Source organism: Vigna angularis, chromosome 4, assembly GCF_016808095.1.
Source record: "Vigna angularis cultivar LongXiaoDou No.4 chromosome 4, ASM1680809v1, whole genome shotgun sequence".
NCBI classification, from domain to species: domain Eukaryota; kingdom Viridiplantae; phylum Streptophyta; class Magnoliopsida; order Fabales; family Fabaceae; genus Vigna; species Vigna angularis.
In genome coordinates this window covers 35,710,268-35,728,849 of record NC_068973.1, presented here as the reverse complement: position 1 = coordinate 35,728,849, position 18,582 = coordinate 35,710,268, and the positions used below count along the sequence as shown (strand labels likewise).

The following is an 18,582-nucleotide window of genomic DNA, read 5'->3' as shown; positions in this document are numbered from 1 at the left end:
CACTTTCGGATCCTGACATATGCTAATCCCAAAACATTGCATCCACTTCGTTGACGCGAATGCGACCAAGGTAAACCGAATTTCCCACTCAAGAATTTTTACTATTAATGTTACACGAATTCTTTCGGTTTAATTTTGGAGAATGAGAATGATATATGATTCATTAATTGGAATTGAAAATGGGTGATGTTTTGAGTTGTTGATTTTGTTTGGGGAATGTTAGATGCCGAGAATGGAGGACATTCTGAACCTTCCTGTGCAAGATCCTCTTTGTACAGAGTTTTCTGCTGCTCACATAAATTGGGTTAGATTGGAAGGTGGTCGCCAAGGTGGTGATGATATTGCTCTCATTCCTTTTGCCAGAGTTGATGATTTTGTCAAAGGGGAATCTTTCAATCCCGAATGCCCTGCGAGTTTTCGCATAGAATCAAGAAGGAAGAGACCTGAAGGAAGCATTGCCAAACCAAGGGTTGATGGTTACCTTGAATACACTCTGTAAGATTAGTTTTCTTTCAATTCAAAATTACAGTTACGAAAATATGCTAACTATTTTCTTAGTTTAATTTCTATGTATGGTTGGTGTAGAGGTAAAATTGGGTTTAATTTCAACCGATAAGGAACCATTACTGATATGAATTTGAAGATAGATATTGTAGACATCAACAAACTTATCATAGAGGCCACATGAGATTGAATGACAATATGGGCTGTTGGGAGAAAGTTCTCTATAAACAATTCTTGGTTTGTTTATTAAGCTAAAATGTGTAAGGTAATTTGTAGAGGCTATCTCATATAGTTTCTCTATTTTTTATTTTTAACTCGTGCATTAGCTAATATTTGCTTACGGAAAAACTTATTTTATTTTTTCTCTTGGAAGTTCTTATAAAAACTTTCTCTCTATGTAAACTATTTATTCATTTTTCCCTCAAATTGTGGATCTTTTTGTTTTTATAGTTTTGTGATTCAAGCCTCAGTTGACTTATAATATGAACAGATTTGGCTAATTGGCAATATGAAACTATGCATTGATATTTAGATACTGGTGTTCTTATGGTCCCGAAGACTACCGAGACAGCGACTCAGGTGTAGGGGAGGGTATGAGCTCCAAGCCTGCTTCAGGGAAGGGGAGCAGGCCGGGGAGGCGTCACATGATGAGAGGGTGCCTTTGCCATTTCACTATTAAAAGACTTTACACCAGGCCTCTCCTTGCACTAATCATATATAACCAAAAAAGGCACGTAGATAAATCAGGGGCACCATGTCATGGATTGCTTGACAGGGATGCCGTGGGGACGAGAGCCATGTATGCTCCACGAATTTCGGATGAGTTACGCCAGAAAGTGATGTCTTTGCTTTACGTTGGAATATCTTTGGACAAGATAATACAGCACCATACAGAGGAGATGCAGAAGCAAGGTGGGCCCCAAAACCGTGATGGTTTTCTCACTCGAAATGATGTACGTAACATGGAAAGGACTATTCGTAATTCTTCACATGAGCTACACGAAAATGATGAACACAGTGTAAAGATGTGGGTTCAGAGGCATCAGAAGCATGTTTTCTATTTTCAAGATAACTCAGCTTCAGAACCATTTGTGTTGGGTATACAAACAGATTGGCAGCTGCAACAAATGCTCCGTTATGGAAATAATAGTTTAATTTCGTTTCATTCAGGTTTTGGCTTGAAAAAGCTCAAGGTATTGCACATTGCTCTTGTGTTTACCTTTTCAACCGAGGAACTTACATTTCATTACTTAGTTATGCATGAAGTCAGGACTGGCTAAAGGCTATGATTTTTAGCTTGTTTAGATGGGAAAAGTGCATGTTTAGAAGAAACATATATTGTCATCTTTTGAATCTGCCTTGGGCATTAGTAATAACCAATTTCATCAATATAATCATGAATATTACACACCCAGGCCATCTTTTGTTACGAGGAAAAATTAGTTACGTCAGCAGAACATTGCAGGACTTTAGAATGTCTCATACGCTTTTTCTTTATTCTCATTGACAGTATCCTGTATGTTCTTTACTTGTTTTCAATTCATCCCAAAATGCAATTCCGGTTGCCTGGATCATCACCTCATCTTTTGTTGGTAAATCTATTCATAAGTGGATTGTATTGCTATCTGAAAGATTACGAACGAAGGATCCCAGATGGAGGCCAAATGCTATTTTGTTGGATGATCCATCTTTGCAATTTTCTATCATAAGGTAAAGAGATTAGTGTGGTTCTTTAGTTTCGTTAAACGTTTTTGTATTTTTAAGAGACCCACCTGAATAGCAAATGTAGTGTGATCTTGCTCATTGCAGAGAGGCTTTCCAGTGCCGCGTCCTATTATGTGTCTGGCATGTTTGTCGTACTTTGATTAAAAAACTCATCAAGAAATGCTGCAACTTTGAGGTGCAACGTGAGATGTTTATGCATTTGGGATGGATTCTGTACTGTACAAAATGTGGGCCAAATGCTATGGATTCTGTTGAAGAGTTCATTCAAATTTTTGTTGACCAGTGTGCCTTTATGGACTATTTCAAAAACCATTGGCAAACTAGAATAGGTATTGCTCAATTGATGATTCATTTTGTATTCATTGAAGAAATATCTGCTCTTGCTGCTGTAGGCACACATCATAATTAGTTTTGATCTGAAACATTCTGATTCAGATTTTATATCCAAATTCATTTCATTCTCAGTCTCACCACCAGATAGGTGCCTTAAGTTTTGTGGGGCAATAATTGCGTTAGTGTTTCTACAACTGGCTGATTATTTTTATTATAATTAGTGGAGTATCCAGTCGTTTGAGAGTATTTTTAGAATTAATACCGTTTCTTGAATATCGTGGCTCTGTGTTTTCTAATGCAGATATGTGGATTGATGCAATAAAATCATTCCCGGTGACAACCCCTGAGTCCCATGCTGCAATAGAATCCTATCACCTAACATTAAAATCTATGCTTCTGAAGGAGGATTGTGGTAATTTCTGGCTAAGAGTTGACTGGTTAATCCATGCTTTAACTACCAAATTTCACTCGTTATACTGGTTGGATCAGTACAGTTTAGAGACAGGATATTTTGAGAATGTAAGTGACAATTCTTTCTCCCCTAATGCTTGGAATCATGCTCTTCATATTCCTGATGTTGACGTGATGCTGGATGAACAAAATCTCCATATTGCCAAAGTTTTATCCCAGACTGACAGAAGCTTGGTATATACAGTTTGGAATCTTGGTTCAGATTTTTCACTTTGTGATTGTTCCTGGTCTAGGTTGGGAAACCTCTGTAAACATGTCATCAAAGTGGCAAATTTCTGTAGACATCGGCAGGTTGCAAAACCGTCATTGACTGCTCAAGTTTATAAACAGAATTTGCTCACCCTTCTCCAAAATCCTCCTGATGATCCTTTAGTTCTGGACCATACCGTTCTACATGTGGCCCGTTTGCAACAAGACATTAAGGCCTTGGAAGACTTGTCCAACAGTGGATTGCTCCAGCCTATATCTCTTGATTTAAGTTCTCAAATGGCTGAAAATCCTATGCTTTTTCAACAATCCAGTGACTGGCCCATATTGAAAATAGATTGACTATGTTAGGGTTGAAACTCATTTTCAGCTTATCCACTTGAGGCTATGTCGTGGCTTGTTATCCTTAAGCAATGAATTTGCAAGAATAAAAAAATTATGTAATATTGCCTTTAAGGAGGTACCCATTCCAGAACTGTTCAGTTCACGAAACCAGAAGACTTTTTGCAAAAAGATTATTGACCTTCCAAATACAGCTTAGGGTGGAGTTTGACCCATGGTTGTTGGAAGTTTGAGGAAGCTTCTCTAATGCATATTTGAGGCTGTTATCTGGCTGGCTCAATTTTGTCAGATGCTTTCCCTACTTTGGGGAGGATGAACTCCAGAGTGCCAAAAGAAATGAAAAGGAACGAACAAAACAGTCAGGGTCTTGTTGAGGTTGTTAACATGCATTCAGACGTCAAGGGGTTTTGCAGATCAAACCATCATGCCGTTAGTGTAAGCAATCAAATCTATAACAACACTAGATTAATGTTTTGTTTTATATTCACTATACATTGTTTGTGTGTACAATAATGACAAAAAGGTTTGAATTTAGACCCTCATTCAAGCTACCTAAACCCCTACTGCCAGACTGAGCATAATGGGTTATGATCTCTATAACCCTATATCACTTGGTAAATACTCCTTTCTGGTGTTCCTTTTAACTAACCGGAATGTTCTTGGTCTTCTGACTGCTGTAATTGGCAATTTGGTCCATTGTTTTTGTATAGTGTGCCCTGAAGGTAGCCACAGACAAGAATTCAAGTTCATGCTCCAGAATAGAGAAAGAAGTTATTCATGGTTGACGATGGGGCTTTGTAGATATTCCGTGACCAGATGCATTTCTTTCTGAGCTTTAAGTTGCTTTGAAATCTACATCCTTGTCTTCTTGTTAATCTTTCGGGAGATCTTTTGACTTCTGTGCTACAATCGCCACCAATTCTGTGGTGGTTGCCTGGCACCTACATGTATGGAGCCATTCAACTTGTACACTAGTGGAATAGACATTTTCATTTTTTATTCTCACCATACAATGTTTATGGATTTGATGTCTAAATTGATTCGATAATTTTCAGGGCGTGATTGTTGAAGTAGATTTTCATGTGGTTCCCAGGCTCCCCGCAACTTCGGTTATGGTCTCTTGGTGGAGTATACTCAGGTGACAAATCATTAGATGTCACATAATAAAGGGTGGAAAGAAAATTATAGAAAAAGACATGTGTTGGCAATTAGCCGATCCACCCTACTTAAGTTCAACAATAGCATCATTGAAAGAGATATTACTATCTCAAAAACGAAACTAGGATTCTATGGTTGAGGCATCAACCATTTGTACAGTTTCATATCTGTTGAATTTCTAGGTACTTTTTTCTCTCTATCCAGGAGAAACCCTCATTTGGGAGCTTTTTGACTTGTTTAAGCATTTTCTTAGTTAGAAATTTATCTAAGTGTAAGAAAAGGTTGATTATTTCGGTATCTTAAATTTAAGAGGGTAGCAGTACATTTGTATCCTAAATAAATCAATAAAAAAAAACAATACTCTCTTCGTTATTAAACTAACATGGAAAATGTAAATGGATGAACAAAAAAGTAATTCTATGGATTATTTATCAATAAAGGTAAAAGTTAATATCCTAACAATAAGTCATTGGTACTATTATTTTTCCACCAACAAATTTTTACACATATTTTACATCCACTATTTTACTATTCAATCTCTTTTTTTTATGTAAACGTTAATTCAAAATATCTTAAAAGTGAGTTATCAGTTAGTGCAATCAAAAAAATGTTTTTCATAAGTGATCATCATTTTCATTTCATCTACTAAGTGAAAATTACAAATGATATATGTTAACAACTTTTTTTAATATTTTTTGATAATAGACCATGTATCATTATTTTATTAGTTTGTATGCAAAAAGATATTTTCCAATCACAAATGCATCTCATACCTACATGTATAGACAAACTACTAGTTTATTTCCTTCTTGCCAACTAAGTTTACTAAAACGTGAAAAGAAAATAAAATTATGGAAAATGTTTGTGTATTATTATTTTCACACACAATATATTTTTATACATACTTTACAATTTATTTTTAAGAATGTTCTGGTCAATTTTTGTATTTGTAAAGAAAGAGAGGGATTGAAAGATAAAATAGTTGATGTAAAGTGTTGGTAAAATTTTGTTGAGTATCAAAATAATATCCTAAAATTACATTGATATTTTTTTCTTCCATGCGAATATTTTGTCGTCATCCTAAGATACAAATGGCAATAAGTATGACTGAGTGTACAACCAAAACAAGAAAGTTTAACAAATTTCCATAAGTTACATAATCTTTAGAAAATAGTTAGACGAAATCGAAATAACTCTGACGCAAACAAAAAACTAAGACATTTCTTGTGTCAATAACGTATGGTAAACAATTTCCATAAACAAACCTTAGTTTGAACGCATTTGCATAAAACTGTTCGTGTATAACTTAGTTCTTATATAAATCATGTAACGATGCATGCATTGTATGAGTTAAAATAATCATGTTTCTCATACATTTTTCTTACGTGATTTCTAGCTAGTACACCTTATCAAAGTGGCAATCAAAACCCCAACACTACAATTTGATCTGTGTTTGCGAAAGTCCTTTTCAGCTTTCACCAATTTATTAGATAAATCTCTCAATGATTGACACTCGAAAAAGCTATCTTTGTCATGAAACGCATTATTGAGAATATGATTAACCAAATCTTTCCACATGGCACATACACATCGGTACACACTTCCTCTTTCGGCATCCTCAATCTTGACTTCAGAGGTTAACACATGAAAGCAACAACGTTTATTTGAAGTACTCCAACCAATCAGATTTTGCTTCGACTGAATTAAAGTAATAGTTTACTTACGGATTAGGTAATTATGCAACAACCTAAATGCATTTTTTTTTCATTGCCACGTAACACTCTTGCGTGTACATGATAAAATTCATTCTGTGCATCTTCTCTTGTTGAAGATTGCTTCTTAGGAAATTGACTTTAGAATAGAATGAATGTTCAGACAGCAAAAGAAAAGATTCATGCCTGAGGACCGTGCCTTTTATTAAATTTATTATTTATAGGAAGTCAGAGAAACCTACGTCTTCTTATAACATAATATTCTTTAAGGCAATCCTTGAAAAACTCTTATTTGGAAATTCTGAGACAGTGAATAGAAATAATGAAAAGTTTATGGAGTTTGTGTTTGATGATACATTTGTTGAAAGTTCCATATCGACTAAAGATAAGGTCAATTTATGATATATAAGTGAGTGTAAATTTCACCTTATAAATCGGTTGTGTGAGTTTGAGTTAGGCTTAAAGTTCATGTGGTCCGATAATGACGGCTTGATAGCGAACCTGGCTCTGATACCAGGCTTAGTGAAAATATCTACTTCTGCACTCGAGTGACACTCTTGAGATGATGTATATACTACGACGTGAGAGGTGTGTGAGTTAGGTTTAAAGTCTACTTTTTAACATATATTAAACTGATTAATTAATTTTTTATACCATATTTCATCTTTCTTTGACAAATAAAACAGTATTTTTTGTCTTTTTCCCAAAATTTTACATAAACCTCTTTGGGATGAATAGTCTTTTCGGTGCAATTCAAAATGTGAAGTAAGTCTTCGTATTCTATTGGTAAATTTGAATATTTGAAATTCAAAAAAACTTTATTTTTCTATTTTTATAAGAAAGAAAAGTGTTACTTTAACTATATGTGAAGGAATAATTTTTTTTATTAGATTTTGTAGGATTGCTTAGCATAAATTCTTATTAGTTTCGTTCTTAAAGATAGAAGAGATGTTGAAGTTTGTAAGAACTTTTGGTAAACAATAATTAAGTATTGAATGAAAACTTTATTTGATATTCATAATATGTATTTATAGGTAAAGCTAAAGAACAAAATTATATTTGATTATAAATAAATATTTGTATACCGACATTTGATTCTTAATTTAATACTTTATGCAATTGAGTTAAAATTATCAAGCAAACACATTAGATTTTGATATAGTAAACATTTAAGTATAAATTTAATATTAAAAAAGTTAAGCATTGTATAAAAATAAATACCTAAAATTTTAAAGTTAGTATTAATGACCAACTATATCGAAAATTTTATCCATAAAAAATTAAACTAAGATATCTGTTGAGATAAATGGGAAATCCTCATTAATAGGAACAATATCAATTTATTTACAACTAAAATAAACAAAGTTTTTACCGTTAAGATCAAATTTTAACACATTCACTAATCTTTACGTGTATATAAGCAATATTTTATTTATGTTTAAGTGAACTCCAATAAATGTAAAAAGTGATTTATTATACATTTTATCTCTTTATTAATAAATTAATTAGTCAAACAATCAACTTTGATTTTAATATATTTTATGTTTTGGAAATGATTAATTGTATTATATACATATATTTGTTTTTGTTGTATTTAAAATAATAAATTTGTGTTGTAATATTAAAAAATATTTACTATTTATTGTATTTAAATTTTATATCAATAACATTTTATTACTTTGTTTACTTTGAGTTTATTACAATATTAATAATATTAAACTATTGGTATTGTAAATTGTTACGACAGTTAACAATAACAATAATACTAATAATAATAATAATAATTTCTATTATTGCTGTTAAATTTCTACTGTCATCATTATTTCTTTTAGAAAATGCTTTTCAAGTAAGTTATCACTGCTTTTAAAGTAACATTTACTGTTTTAAAGTAAAAATTAATTATTGTTAGGAAAATATATTTGAACAACCTGTTTTTGATAACATTTAGACACTGGACGCGTGTATAAATGTGACTGGTGCACGTGGAAATTTTTTTTTAAATGAAAGAATGACGTGGTAATGAGAGAATTGGGGACAGATTCAAAATATAGGGTTATTTTGAAAATTTGAGATTGAAATATTTTCAGAGAGAGAAGCGGGAGAACATTTCATGGAGCACCTTCGAACCAGCCACCACAACTCTCGTCGGATACTCGCCGCCCCTAGACGTTGTCGTTTTCCCTCCATCCAATGTCGTCGTAGTGTCGTCGGTGTCCGTCGTCTTCCACCCAGCCAGGCAGTTCGAATTGTGGGTCGCCGCAGCTCCAGTGTTGGCAGACGAACCGAAGACGGCATCGTCTTCCCTCTGGCCCAGCCAACCAAGGGCGCGTTTTGAATATCGATTCCTCCCACCCGCTTCCTTCCCTGTGTCGGACCCTTGCGGTGGCCACCGGAGCATCGCCGGAGTATCGCTAGAGTGTCCCCGGACCCTTTCAAGGTATGGTTTAGTGTGGGTTGAAGTGGTGTAGAAGATTTAGTGGTTGATGGCGTTTTTGGGTGGAAAGTATGAAGTTTTTTTCTAATTTTTTTGACCATTTACTGGTTTAGATCTTTTGACACAATTATTATGCCATTTATATACAATTCCATGTCCAAGGAACCATTTTTTGTAAAACTCATGGTGTAGAAACTGCAGTGGTAGCAAAGACAAAATAAGTGAGGACTTCAGTCAAATGTTTTGCACAACCAGGTCAACTACGTTGCAGGTACAACACTTGCACACTCCAAGCCAACCAAACTTGTAAGTTTTTAATGCTTATTTCTGCAAATAAAAAATTTTATTGTTTCATTTATATGTTAAATAACATTATTTGTATTTTGGACTTTGTTTGATGTAAGTATGATTGTGGAGTTATTGTTTTGAGATTTACGGAGTTGTGGGATGTCGCTGAGGAATACGAAAGCAACACAATGCCCACCTACAAAAATGTAAGGTATAAAAATTTTCATTTTTGGGAGCTTTGATAGAAGATGTTGCATTTTATTAATATATTGTGCATTTATCTCTTTGCAGGAGGAACTGCAACAGGTTAGGGAGAAATATCTTTGTGATTGGATCTTGGATGTGGACAATGTGCGGAGGGATGAAGTAAAAAAAGTGTTTCTCGAGGTAATATATATATATATATATATATATATATATATATATATATATATATATATATAAAATACAAAAATAAATGAAATGAAGATAAAATAAATTGAGTTTAACTATCTTATATGAAAATTTACTATTCAATATTTATTTAACAAAAAAATGTTACCTTAGATGTCACTAATTCCAAAAAAAAAACTCTATAGAAGGTTTATAAAAATATGTATTTGTTGGAGTTAATTTTATAAATATCTGTATTCATTAGAGTTAATTTTAGATTTACTTTTAGTTTCATAATTAATTATGATAATATTTTACTGATTATCTCTAACATTAACTAAACTAACATTAAATAACTTCAATCAGTAACTACTCTTATTTCATTAACTAATTATGATAGTTTGATATTGCATTGATGAACTCTATCATTAACTAGTAATGCTATATTTTTCTTTTACATTTTCTTCTTTCTTAGTAAAAGCAAAATAAAAACAAAAGTACATGATAAAGTGATCTAATGTACATACAATAAGTAAAGAAGGATTATCATTTCAGTTTTAATTATATCTTATCTTATTGGAAGAATATAAGTATTACTTAACTCACCTTTTTGACATTTTACTTTTTTTATCGAGAAACCCATCAATAGTTAGATAAAATAATTTTGACCGCGAGAAAACTGAATTAAATTGTTAAAAAATATACTTCAATTGTTTGTGTCTTGTCAAAGATTATCTTCATGCACAAATTTAAAAACTATTAAAACTATTTTGTTGGAAACTATGGGCGGATACCATCCAAACCGACCATGTCAGGATTTACGGTGCTATTGTCGTGTTATGCGACAATGGTGTTATCATTATCACACGTGTTCAACACACGTGTCCTCTCTAAATATCTTTGTGTCTTCTTTAAGTTTTATACGTGTCCTTTTCTCTCTCTTCCTTCACTTAGAAAATATTTTAAATATATACCTTAAAATAATTTATAACTTAATTAACATAATCTAAAAATAAAATATTTTAAAAGTATTTTATAATTTCTATTTTTATCTCATTATTACTAAACAATTTATATTCAATTTTAAAAAATAAGTTAATAATATAAATACTTTAATTATTATAAATAAAAATTTAAATTATGAATATTTTCATAACTACTATGTCTTTTAAATTTCTATACTTTGTATAAGTAGATCATTTAAGTAGATTCATAGACTGTCTTTCAACTTGTTCCAATAATAATATTAAGAGGGGATAAAAGTCCTGGCACACATTGTACATAAATAAATAAATATTTTATAGAGAAACTTTAACAATCCACAATTTTACTTTCTCAAATTAAAATTTAATCATTCCCATTAGAAAGAAAAATAATGTTAAATATAAAGTGAAGTTGAGCATTGAAAAACCAATCTTATCTTATATGTAAACATTTCAGATGTGTAAAATCCAAAATGTAAAAGGGTAGTCTTGGAAGTTTGAGAAAGCTCTGGAAGGACTTGCATATCCCAGACCTATAAATTGGGTTGTGATTCTAATTCACTTTCTCCCTGTGTGTTCCTCCTCCACATCCTTTTGTGCTGGGTCAGGGGAGAGATACCAATCTCTACTTTCGATTTGGGACACCGTCGTCGTATCTATATTTTGAATTGGATCGCCCAACACTCTCTCTGGCTCTAAAGTTCGTAGTACTGTCACAAAATTTTTACCATTTCTTCTTCTTTCTTTGCTACCTTTGCCCGCTATTGTGCTTATTTTATTCTTGTATTCTCTTTAAGTTTGTGCTGTGCTTTGTTTCTAGAAATGCAGCATCATTTCAAGTATCGGGAAAGCTTGGTTGAATTGATGCTGTCAATTGACAAAATGTGTGGGATTGCTTTCTTTGTGGTGTTTGATGATTTTATGGACGGTTAGTTTTGGACTTGAATTGTGTGTTATTAAATGCTTTGAGAAGCATTGGTTGCATTTATGTTATTGTTTTGTATATAGTTCAGATTGTATGATAGTATGTATGTGCATCTATGAAAATTCAGGGTCTGAGCGTTTTCTGCTTTTGCTATTTCTTCCATTAATCTCGTGAGTGTATTCTGCATTCAAACGCAGAATCACAATCAGCTATTTACAGTGGTGTATTTAGTCTTATAACTGTAAGAGGTAGATTCTGTTTCTCCGACTACTATAATCGTCTTTTCTGTTTGTGGAGTCGCATAATCGCATTACGGTGACACTTGGACTACCCAATATTATTAAGCGTTTTGGTACTAATCTTATGGAGATGTTCTATTGTGGAGAATCTCTATACCTCTTCTTTGCCAGTCGAATAATATAGAGGATTTGTGACTGCAAATGTTTTGAGGTAGAATAATCGGTAGCATGCGACTGAGTTGAAATATTTTGCAGGGTATTGTAATTTAGGAGGATTCCCTTTATCAAAACGTTATCCCTTTATTTATGAAGGGCAGAGTTGCCCGAAAAGCACATCTTTATTACCGTATCCTTGCCTTTTGTCTACAATACCTTTTTTTTAGTTTGTCTTTAATGCCTTCTATTAGCGGCGACAAAAGATATATGATAGAAATTTGGTTTGGTTGAAGCATTTATGGAATTTCCTTTTGCATAATTCATGACGATTATGCATCTGCTTCTTTGCCTATATGAACAGTGAAAGGGTTGGCTTGATGCTTCGGCTGTTCAAAAAACACTTTCTGGTGAGTTCCACTCATTTTTCTCTCCTGATTTAGAAATTAAACCACTGAAAATTATGTTTTCTAATAAATTCTAACCAAGTCTTGGGAAGAGAGTGTCAGAGATTGTTAGCATTCCTCATTATGAATATACCGATCTTCGTGTTCTTTTTTCTTCCGTCCCGCTTTTCATCTACGGCCTAGAGAAGTTTCCATTAAAGACAAACCTATTTGGAATATGGACAAGGACATCATGATTTTGAATCTTTAATACGGATTTGTCTTTTTAGTAGTGCGAACCATCCTTTTGCAAAGGGGTCACGACCTTGAACGAATACGTTGTCGAGTAAACTAACTGAAATAAGAAGAAGAAGGAGAAAAAAAATGAATTTAACCAAATGGGATCTATCAAGCTGCAGATTGCATGAAATTTCAATAATAGGTTAAACTATTGGTCCTTTAGTTTCATTGAATTCTCAATTAAGCTTTTTTGGTGTCTAAAATTTTGATTAGATATTTATACTTTTATAATAAAGGCGATTGCAGGAACGGCAAAAAGGCATGCATTGACTTTAAACAAGCATCAATGGGGTCTAAATGGCGTTAGCCAATATAATCTATATGAAAACATCTGTGAGTGTTTGAAGGGGTTTATTTGGTCTTGCGACCTTGGAGGCCTCTTTTTTCAGCTGAAAAGGTCTTACGAGCAAATTTATCAAAATAAGCTTTTTAGCCTAAATTTGCAGTTAAGTTTTGTATAACTAAGCTCCCATTTAATAAGCGTGTTAGAAACTTGATTAAATTGTTCTTCCAAATGTATCCTGATAATTAGTAAAATATACCATGGTAAATTTCAGTTTTTGGAGGACTCACTCAGAAAAATTTATAAAGTTAGGGACCAATTGAAAAAGTAACCTTTTTAAGTTTTTGCTTTTGGTAAGTTTCAGTTCTTGCAGGAGTCTTGCAGAACTGCCAAGTATGGAAGGCCCGGTCCTCCATGGAGAATAAAATTAAGACATAATTACTCCATCTTCATTATTTGGAAGGCATATTTGATCGAGTGATTTATTGCTCTAAACATAGTTGGGGTGTCTATTGCTTGGCTCCAGTATACTGGGACTTGATTCCAGAAGTTCTTCAAGAAATCAAGTGATCATTGTGTTGGTTGCAATCTATTGGTTTATGTAGAATTATTGTGTATGCTCTTGTTTTGGTGTGTTCCCTCTTGGAGTATTACTGATTGGAGCTGGCCAACCTGAATTCAATTTTGTTGTTGCTGCTTTCAATTGATCTTCAGCAGTGTAGAAGAAAGCAACAGTGGATTCAGTGTTTACCTGGTTTGATGGGGGCGACAACATATGACTTCTAGAAGTTTTGGGCTTATTTCTAAATACTTTCTTGCATGCAGATCATCAGGCTTACTTCTGCTTCTAGATAGCTTTTAATCTTATCTGAAGATAGCTTGCATCATGGGAGTGGTGGCAGTATTGCACACTTCTGAGTCTCTGCAGCTTGACTGCAAGGACAAGAAGCATGTGACTGAGAAAGACGTGTATAATCATCTACCATCAAACGAAGAGCACATACTTGGAGAAGAATCAAGTCAATCAACAGATCACCAAAAGATCAATACTTTGCGTGAGAGAGGATATATGGAATATGGGTAAAGTCTATGTTCCTACACTATTTCTATTTACATTTTTGCATTCCCTTTTCTTTTTGTAGAAGACATTGGTTTCTCCTGCAGATGTCAACATTACCGGAGAAGATGCCGTATTAGGGCCCCCTGTTGCAATGAGATTTTTAATTGCCGCCATTGTCACAATGAGGCAAAAGTGAGTTGATTTCTCATCCTAGTATTTCGCTATGGTTGTTTTTATTCAAATACTTTATCTACGCTTGTTGTCTTTTTGACATTAATGACAAGGTTCCTTCTTATTTTAAAATTAGGAAACCCTTCTCTCTTTTTCTTTTGTTTTCTTGTAATTGAGGCAATATGCATAGAACCAACGAATACTGATTTCAAATTTTCTTGCCTGTTCATTTTGTGGCACTGCCTACGGGAAAAGGTTCTGTAAACTTGAACAGCAAATGAAAGTAAATTCGACCTACTGTTTTAATGTGGGGTCTTTTCTGATAAATTATGTTCAAGCTGACTCGGATGATAACTTAAAACTGAGAATAGAATGGAAATGTGTCATTGTGTATAACCTTTATGTTTAGCATTCCTTTAATTTTTGGTGCTGTTATTTTGTTATTTTCTAGAATAATATCAACATTGAGCAGAAGCACAGACACGATATTCCCCGCCATCAAGTTAAACAGGTATCCTTATTTATTTTAACATAACTTATTTGGATATCCGCTATTTCGTGCTCCATTTCTCTCTGTTGTTTCACTGTTGAAGTAGTGCTAATTAGTAACTCGACAAATGCAGGTTATATGTTCACTTTGTGAGACCGAACAAGAGGTGAGTTTAGATTTTCTTGCTATCTTTCAGTATAATCTTCCACAATGGTATGTTAATGGTAATGCAAGAGTTAACACTTTATTAGGCGATTAAATAAGTTTTGTCAAATAATAGAGTAATGATGACCTATGAAGCACTAGCTGTTGTGACAGGCACCTGGACATAACTAATATCTAAAATATAAGATACAGTGGCACGATGGTACGTAAGATACAATGACACTTCTAACACAATCACATTGACCAATAAAAATAATTAATTCATTTATCAATGTACCAATCTTACCTTTACTATTAATAGAATACACATTCATTCATAATATTTAATAGGGACAAATAAAGAAAAGAAATTTAATGTTTTGTAGCAATTATGAAATCCTCTGTACAATAGGAACACCGATTTCTGCTAAAGTATCCTTGATATTAAGGACTATAGGTAGTATATAATTATCACCACAAAGACCGTAACATATTTATTAATAGTTAAAATAACTAGTGTAGTCGTAAAAAAATTGAGCTATTCTTTTAATTTCTTATTGTTTTTTAGTGATAGTAGTATCTCGAAAGTACTTAACCAAGAATAGGTGTTTGTTTACTTCTTTATTCCTCTTCTGTTGAGTTTCCGGGGACCAGGGTATTAGTAAGATGTGTTGGTAGGAGATGACCTCTGCATGTGAGTACGCGAGAGCGCTAATATGCCTAGAAATAAACAGAACGATTCATTATTGAAAGGAATTTTATAGCTTTTTACTGTTATGAAATATCTTTTAGATGGTTTAAGCAAAGTGTAAACAATTACTAGTTTTGTTACGATCTTCTAGACATGACCGGGTAATGTGCCCCTCTAAGTTGAAACTACTGAACTATTCATACATTGTTTGTCAAACCGTCGATAAGATCACTATGAATATTGATATTGCATTATTAAGATATGTCATTAAAGTAGTTTTTCTTGTGTCAATATATGCTGCTTCCAGGTTCAGCAAAACTGTATTAAGTGTGGTGTTTGTATGGGCAAGTACTTCTGTGGGACGTGTAAGCTCTTTGATGATGATGTGAGTGCTTAATCCAGGGCTTTTTAATTTTTAATTTAATTTTTTTTACTTTGTTTTATGTATATACGTCTATTTATTCTATCTGCTAAATAGCCAGATTCTATTCTCTCTACTGAGATAAGTGGTTTAGTGATGGATTTGAACTGATTATAAGAACTGTTAACTATCCAGATTTCCATTATGTTGCATGTTCTCCAGTAATGCTGATAGTCTTTTCACATATTTGTTAGATAGAATGTGTTACATTATTAAACTGTGTTGTTTATTTTGTCTGCTGCAGGTATCTAAGAAGCAATATCATTGCAGTGGCTGTGGAATTTGCAGGTATGAAGTGAGCAAGGGTCTATTTGGACAAATTCTACCATTAATTTTAGAAGGAAAAATATGAACTAAAATTGAAGTTAATTTTTTCATAAGCTTCTTATTTCTTATAGATGTGTTTATGAGAATCAAGTTAAATTATCTGAAATATTGAAGCCCCCCACCCCACCCGCTCAGCTATATCTTAAGGGTTAAAACTGCATCTTGTGCGTGTCCTTTATATATCGATGGTCTCATCAGTGTACACTGTTAGATTGACTTTATTTAGTATCAAGATTCAGACTGATTGATTCGGATATGTTTTGATACAGAACTGGAGGATGTGAAAATGTCTTCCACTGCTACAAATGTGGTAAGTAATATGTTCTTATCCCATGTTGTTTTTGTTTTAATAAACGCTAAATGTCAACACTATGGTGTCAAAATGATTTACATACTGATAATGCTTTCATGATTTCCTTGCACAGGTTGTTGCTATCCAACTCAAATGAAAAACAGTCACCCTTGTGTGGAAGGAGCAATGCATCACGATTGCCCCGTTTGTTTCGAGGTAACATTTTACAAATCTCTTATTTCAGCAGCTCCGCGACTAATTCCCAATTTGTTAAGTTACTGGAATTGACAAAGTGCAACAAATTTGGTGATTACAGTATTTGTTTGAATCTGTGAATGATGTCCTTGTTTTGCCCTGTGGACATACAATACATAAAAGCTGCCTGAATGAAATGAGGGAACATTTCCAGTGAGTATCACAGCTCTTGTCTCCTCTCTTCTATCTGCTTGAAGTCCTATTGCAGTATATGAGCTGATTTTGGGTTTGATTCTGCATCAGGTATGCATGCCCTCTCTGCTCGAAGTCAGTTTGTGACATGTCAATGATTTGGGAGAAGTTTGACATGGAGATTGCTGCTACACCAATGCCTGAAGCATATCGAAACAAAATGGTCAGTATCTTTATTTTTATTTTTGCTCTCGTGTAATAAGGACCTCATGATAATAAACTGTGCAACAATATATCTAGTCCTTGATTTATTGATGCTTTGTTGTGACTGGGCAAATGAGGGAGAATGATAGAGGGTGAAGGTTGCATAATGAATCAGTAGTTAACTTTTAGAAATTTGTCGTGGATCGAAAACATATATAAGTTACCTGATGTTTTGATTTGTGAAGAACTAAAGGTGATATTCTCTCAACAGATTTGGATCCTTTGCAATGATTGTACTAAAACTTCTCACGTCCAATACCATCTTGTTGCCCAAAAGTGCTTGAACTGCAAATCCTACAACACACGGCAAATAAGAGGCTGATGAAATGCCTTTACATGTGGGAATTCTTATTTCAACTGCACGAAAGCCAAACTACATGTAAGAAAAAAATAGTTTATCATGTGGCTCAGCAGTTACCATGTTCAGGTTGGGGGCAAACTAGTTACGGTTACCCTTTTAGTTTTAGTGTTACAGTCTTCATTGTGTAACTTGTTTGTTTGGGGTGATGCCAACTTTCAAATTAGCTATTACTTTATATATATGTTCCTACAGGTACTGATAAACATGTTGCCAATCTTATCTTAATAGTTGAGCTATGGTCAATTTTATCGTAGTTTTCTTAGAACATTTGCGGAAGTAATTTATTTGAGTTGTTTTATATAGTAAAGAAATGTGATTTGTGTTCATTATTTTTTTTAAAGAATTTAAATAGTTTATAATTTTATAGGTTCTAATTTAGATTTAGATAGAGTGCATAATAAAGTTTTTATTATTAGAATGTGGGAAAATTTATAATTATTATTTTTAAGAAGAAGCTACTTGTAAAAGGATTTTTTTTTTTTTAAATTAAATAACTTCAAATGTCATAAGAATGTTTTATCAACTTCCATCCCACTCTTTAAGAAACAGTTTCAAGGATGATTTTGCTCTTTTTCTTTGTACAATTCTTTTGTGCTTTTAGTTGATGATGCTGGTCCATTCACTATTTCTTTTTCTTTTTCTTGTCTCGTGTCTAATGTAGAGAAACACAAGATTAGTAACTATAAAAACCAGAAAATGATATAGAGATACAAAAAAAGTTGAGGGTGTAGGAGGAAAATATAGAGGTGCAGCCAATACTTTTATGTTTTTTTATGGTGGGGACCGGAGGCCCAAATCACTTAATATAAACACAGAGCAGCTTCTTACCGCACCTCACAATTTGAAATACAAACATTGTTTTACATTCTGAAATATAAAGATTGTGTTTTGAAATGTACAACTCAATATAAATTTTGTATTCTTGTACGTTTTAAAATATAAAATAAATGAAAATTATCTGAAATATAACATTTGTATTTTAGATTGTACGTTTTGAAATGCAAATTTTATATTTCTAATTATACAGTTTTTAATTATTTTTTTATTTTGAATTTTAAAATGTATAATTCAGAATGTGGAAATTGTATTTTTTACACAAAGTAAAGTACATTCTAAAATGTATATTCAGAATAAAAAATTGTATTTTGAAATACAAAAT

General features: G+C 33.0%; 3 protein-coding genes across 17 annotated transcripts; all 3 read left to right on the top strand.

The window, feature by feature from the left end:
- LOC108331938 (uncharacterized) lies at positions 1–5,002 on the top strand. 5 transcript variants are annotated; one of them, XM_017566968.2, is made up of 9 exons: positions 1–70; positions 224–495; positions 1,037–1,697; positions 2,015–2,214; positions 2,314–2,558; positions 2,864–4,017; positions 4,118–4,196; positions 4,293–4,529; positions 4,638–5,002. In XM_017566968.2, exons 1-6 carry the CDS (start codon positions 20–22, stop codon positions 3,580–3,582), a joined length of 2,148 nt encoding a protein of 715 aa, XP_017422457.1. In that variant the 5' UTR covers positions 1–19; the 3' UTR covers positions 3,583–4,017; positions 4,118–4,196; positions 4,293–4,529; positions 4,638–5,002. The 5 variants fall into 5 exon arrangements, with proteins under 5 accessions (XP_017422457.1, XP_052733059.1, XP_017422458.1 ...); XM_052877099.1 differs by having other exon boundaries at positions 4,106–4,196; XM_017566969.2 differs by lacking the exon at positions 4,118–4,196.
- On the top strand, positions 4,163–9,295 carry LOC108330483 (uncharacterized). The gene is made up of 4 exons (XM_052876534.1): positions 4,163–4,258; positions 4,638–4,697; positions 8,540–8,889; positions 9,088–9,295. Exons 1-4 carry the CDS (start codon positions 4,163–4,165, stop codon positions 9,194–9,196), a joined length of 615 nt encoding a protein of 204 aa, XP_052732494.1. The 3' UTR covers positions 9,197–9,295.
- A 1,775-nt stretch (positions 9,296–11,070) lies between these two features.
- LOC108331533 (probable E3 ubiquitin-protein ligase RZFP34) lies at positions 11,071–17,626 on the top strand. Of its 11 annotated transcripts, none has more exons than XM_052877091.1 (14): positions 11,078–11,229; positions 11,350–11,457; positions 12,211–12,256; positions 13,189–13,895; positions 13,980–14,067; positions 14,498–14,557; positions 14,670–14,702; positions 15,679–15,756; positions 16,037–16,080; positions 16,389–16,429; positions 16,545–16,627; positions 16,728–16,819; positions 16,910–17,021; positions 17,274–17,626. In XM_052877091.1, the coding sequence occupies exons 4-14, from the start codon at positions 13,702–13,704 to the stop codon at positions 17,382–17,384; spliced, it is 936 nt and encodes a 311-aa protein (XP_052733051.1). In that variant the 5' UTR covers positions 11,078–11,229; positions 11,350–11,457; positions 12,211–12,256; positions 13,189–13,701; the 3' UTR covers positions 17,385–17,626. The 11 variants fall into 11 exon arrangements, with proteins under 11 accessions (XP_017421765.1, XP_052733051.1, XP_052733053.1 ...); XM_052877093.1 differs by having other exon boundaries at positions 13,180–13,895; XM_052877090.1 differs by having other exon boundaries at positions 11,079–11,229; positions 13,641–13,895.
- Positions 17,627–18,582: the final 956 nt, after the last annotated feature.